At 45.4% G+C, this 4,697-nt stretch overlaps 1 protein-coding gene across 1 annotated transcript in view; it reads left to right on the forward strand.

Moving 5' to 3' along the window:
* Positions 1-3,022: 3,022 nt before the first annotated feature.
* IL20RA (interleukin 20 receptor subunit alpha) overlaps positions 3,023-4,697 on the forward strand; it is a 35,126-nt gene continuing 33,451 nt past the window's right edge. Inside the window, exon 1 of the mRNA XM_011356165.2 lies at positions 3,023-3,218. Coding sequence (XP_011354467.2) covers positions 3,095-3,218 — 124 coding nt within the window. The 5' untranslated portion in view covers positions 3,023-3,094. The remainder of the gene's footprint in view (positions 3,219-4,697) is intronic.

Raw genomic sequence — 4,697 nt, forward strand, 5'->3', positions numbered from 1 at the left:
GACAACAACTGAGGAGAACGAAAAGAAGACTATTATTATTATTATTATTATTGTATCATTATTATTATTATTCCTGGAAACTAGAGTTAAACTGGAATAGGAAAACTCTGTATTATTTGTTTGTGATTTAGTGCTGGGGTTGAGGGCGAGAGGTGTTTGTTTGTGGCCTTTCTGACCAGAAAGCCCAGAAACCCATACATCAGGCTCCAAAAATTAAAATCTCAGCATGGTAAGTCATGGCAAGAAGCGTAGGGATCTTTATGAGTAGAAGAAAATATTCATTTGAATATGTTGAATCATTTCAAAAATCTACTACTAGGGTTTCTTTTGACTGGGAAGGTTTAGACGGGGAGAGACTCAGACTACCTCTTCCTGAAGTTCACCAGGGTGGGTAAGAATTTAAAGGTACACAGGAAACTCCCTAAGGTGTTTCCCTAAGGTGAGTTCTAAGTCACAGCTAAAAACAAAAGAAAAGTCCTGACTGCACTCTTTAATTCAATGCATGGAAAACATCAATTGAACACCTAGCAATTTCTCAGGTCACATTCATTCTCCAAAACCACAGGTATACTGAGGAGAGAGTAGTGAGTGTGTTAACAGGTATGAGACTAGTGAAATTCTGACTTGCTGTCTGACATGTGCAAAGGGGATCCTAGGAGGAAGGGAGAGGGGGAAGGAAGGGCATACATTACAGCAGTCCCCAACCCCTGGGCCATGGACCAGTACTGGTCCAAAGCCTGTTAGGAACTGGGCTGCACAGCAGAAGGTGAATGGCTAGAAAACAAGGGAAGCTTCATCTGTATTTGCAGCCACTCCCAGCACTAGCATCAGACCTCAGCTCCACCTCAGATCATCAGGCATTGGATTCTCATAGGAGCACCAGTCCCTGGTGCCAAAAAGGTTAGGGAGCCCTGCATTAGACTAATGACTCACAAACAAGGGGCAGCCCACTTGCGGGGGCAAAGGATGCCAAGTCCCAGAAGCCCTTCCCATTTCCTAGAGGGAGGAAACAAGGAGCTGTTACTTTGCAAGTTAAGAAGGGTGAGGGATAGTTACGTATATGTCCACTTTAGTCCCTGGAGGGGCAGGAACGACTTATGTTTGAACAGAAATGCGCACAAATCCTAAAGCTTAGATACTGAAAAAATGATTGGCCCATAATACTTTTGTAGCAAATATACATCATATTTAACCCACTAGACTTAAAATGATAATGATGGAGCTAAACTAATATAATTTATAGCTAGTAAGAACAGTAACTCAGGATAATGCTGATGATGTACTAATACGATAGAGTCCTTCCTAAAATTATCAGTCCTTCCTAAACGCTTACTGAATCAGTAAGAGTCCAGCCAGGAAAATAGAAACCATAACAGTTATTTTAACAGGAAGAATCTGCTATGAGGAATTGGTTAAACAGATGTTGAACTAAAAAAGTAAAGAGGGGATTGTGAGACAGACAAAGGGAGTAAGTACAAGAAGCAACTACCAGCCCTGGGGCTGAAGGAACAAAGGAAAGAAGTTGGGTTATGTCCTGGAAGAAGCAGTCAGGAAACTGGAACTCAGACCTCTGGGAATGGGGCATGGCCAACCCATCGCTGGTGTCTCTGAGGCAGTAGAATAAGGCTGATGCTGGCAGTACAGGAAGAAGCTGAAAACTAGAGCTACATCCAGCAGCTCGCGCTGGGGTAGAGCCACTGTGGGGGCATTGCTGGCAAGAGCAGCAAATAAGAAGCTGCAGGTCGCTTTGCTCCTCCTCCTGCTTTCAATATTCTTCCAGCGCCTCCTATTAGTGGATCCTGAAGGACTCCGCTGACAAAAAGAAATGTGGTTTGCAGAGTCCTAGGTTCTGTATCACAAAGCCAAGTCCCAGCCAAAGGGACAACCTGACCTGGATTCATCCTATGTTTCCAAGACTTTCTGGGGAGGAGGAAGTAGCACATTTAGAGGACCTTGAAAATCCTATCCATCCTTTAACTCCCTCCCACAAAAAAAAAAAACTTTTTTTTTTTTTTTTTTTTTTTATTACTGAAGATTCTTTTCTCTAAGACAAAGGTAGTTGATTTAATTTTAGGGTCGTTTCTCTTTATTTGTACATCTGAAAAGTTATTTGTAAGGGAAAGAGAGAGAACACATCTGAAGTAAATCGTTTATTCTATTTTCAGACTGTGCCCAATTTTTATAACACCCTGTCAAGGACTATAGCTGAGACTGGCTCTCAGATTTTCCCTATACTATTTCAACACATTTCTTAATTTCAACCCCCTGACCTCCCATTATGAAGAGCATGGGACCTAGAATCAGGCCTGTTTGTAAGTCTGGCAGGCTTGGGAGATTTCATTCAGGCTGAAATCACAACTTTCTGAGTTTCATTTTCCTCATCTGTAAAATGGGACACTACTGAATTGCAGGTGGTGAGGATTAAATGAAATCGGATACAATGTATGGCAGAGTGCCTGATAGTATGCTGAGAAATAAATGTCCATTTCATTATTCTTCCAACATTGAACTCTGAGATTTCAAGTTATAGAGACATGACCTTCAGGCCCAAACCTGAATCACCATCTAGAATCACCTTCTTTTTTTTATTAGTTCAAGTATACATTACATTGGTTAGACATTTGTATAGTTTATGAAACGATCTTCCTGATTACTCTGCCTTCTCTCTGTCTCTACACATAGCCATTCCCTTACTGCTGTTTGCATTCCCTATGCCAAGCTCCCCATGAATCACTTCTCAACTTGCTCACCTCACTCTCCTTACTGGAGTGAGATTTTACCTGCAGTAGTGACCTGATTGGTTGGGGCTGTGGAAACTCTCATAGACTCTCAGAACTAAAACGATGAGTGGCTGAGGACTAGACATCGCGGGGACCCTCCCCTCGCCCTGGCATCTAGCTCTAGCTCGGCGGGACGCGGGTGGGGCGCGCACCTGGCACCGCCTCCCTGAGCGCCGGGCCCCCAGCAGCGCCGCGCGCAGCTGGCATTGCCTGCCCCCAGCGCCGAGCGGAAGCCGCGCCGCCGCCGTCCACGGCCCGAGGGGTCGTCGGAAGCTGCGGGCCGCTCTCTGAGATGTGACCCGGCCCTGCCACCCATGCCGGGCCCCCGACTCCCAGCGAGGGCAGAGGCCAGAAGGGCCCCGGGGCCCGGTCGCCCGGCCCTGCCGCTGCTGCTGCCACCGCTGCTGCTACTCGCGGCCGCGCCGTCGGGACTCGCAGGTAGGTGGGTCGCCCCCGGGCACTGCCAAGTTCGGGACGCGGACGCAACCGGACAGCCCAGCGTGGCCCAGCTCCGTCCCGCCCGCTGTGTTTCGCTTTTCCGCGAGCGGAGCGGGAGGCGAGGGGTCTGCGCAGGGAGCCCCAGGGAGGCACACACCAACTCACCGCCGCCTCTGATGCGCCCGGTTCTGCGTCAAGTTTGCACCACCCGGCGTTTCCCACGGTCCCTTGCGGGGGTTGCAGTGGGCTGGAGGAGGTTTGACGGTGGTCGCTCAGACTGGTACCCACAGCTCGGAGCGTGCAGTCCGTGAATGTGACCGTGCGCCATGCTCTCAGCTGCACGTCGCAGGCTCCCGACACCCGTGCGGTCTAGATTTCCTGTCTAGATTATGCTCTCCGGCCACCGCGACCTGTCGCCCTTTCACAGGAAACTCCCTGCAGCTGAGGTGATGTCTGCGCTTTAAAAAACTAAACTCCCTGAAAGGGTCTGTCTGCCCCGGAAGGGACAGGAGCTAGAAAGAGGCAGTTTTTAAAGTCGTACTCCCTCTCCTGGGCAAGTCGTTTTTTTCCTTTGAAGGTGCGACCATGTATAGATTTGTGCTCTTTGTTTTTTTGGAAATAACAAAATTTATAACTGATCCATGACATAAGGTAACTAAAGTTTTTTGGGGGTTTTGTTTTTAAGTTTAAACTCTATCAGCTGGAAACCAGTAAACCAGAATGATCTATTAACCTGATTTTTTTTCTTCTGTATTTCTGGTATAGAGAAAAAGATTTTTTTCCCTAAGATAGCTCTTTTTTAATTGATATGCATATCATATTAGTTTCAGTTGTACAACATATGATTCCACATTTGTATATATTGGGATCACCACACAGAGTTAATGCAATATTATTGATTATGGTCCCCATGCTGGACATTACATCCCTATGACTCATTTATTTTGTAAGTAGAAGTTTGTATCCCTTCACCTAACTGTGCCCCTCCCAACTCCCCCACCCCTCTGGCAACCACCAATCTGTTCTCTATGAGTCAGGTTTTGTTTTGTTTGTTTGTTTTGTGTGGTTTTTTTTAGATTCTACATATAAGTGAAATCACAATATTTGTCTTTATATGTCTGACTTAATTTCACTTAGCATAATATTGTCAAGGTCCATCCATGTTGTCACAAATAGCAAGATTTTATTCTTTTTTATGTCTGAGTAGTATTTCATTAAACATACACACCCCCCACATCTTCTTTATCCATTCATTCATCAATGGACACTTAGGTTGTTTCCATATCTTGGCCATTGTAAATAATTCTGCTATAAACATAGGGACACATATATCTTTTCAAATTAGTGTTTTTGTTTTCTTCAGATAAATACCCAGAAGTGGAATTGCTGGATCATGTAGTAGTTCTATTTCTAATTTTTTAAGGAACCTCTTTACTGTTTAATAGTGGCTGCACCAATTTACATTTCCACCAATGGTGC

This window comes from Pteropus vampyrus, unplaced genomic scaffold, assembly GCF_000151845.1.
Source record: "Pteropus vampyrus isolate Shadow unplaced genomic scaffold, Pvam_2.0 Scaffold24, whole genome shotgun sequence".
In the NCBI taxonomy this organism is placed as follows: Eukaryota; Metazoa; Chordata; class Mammalia; order Chiroptera; family Pteropodidae; genus Pteropus; species Pteropus vampyrus.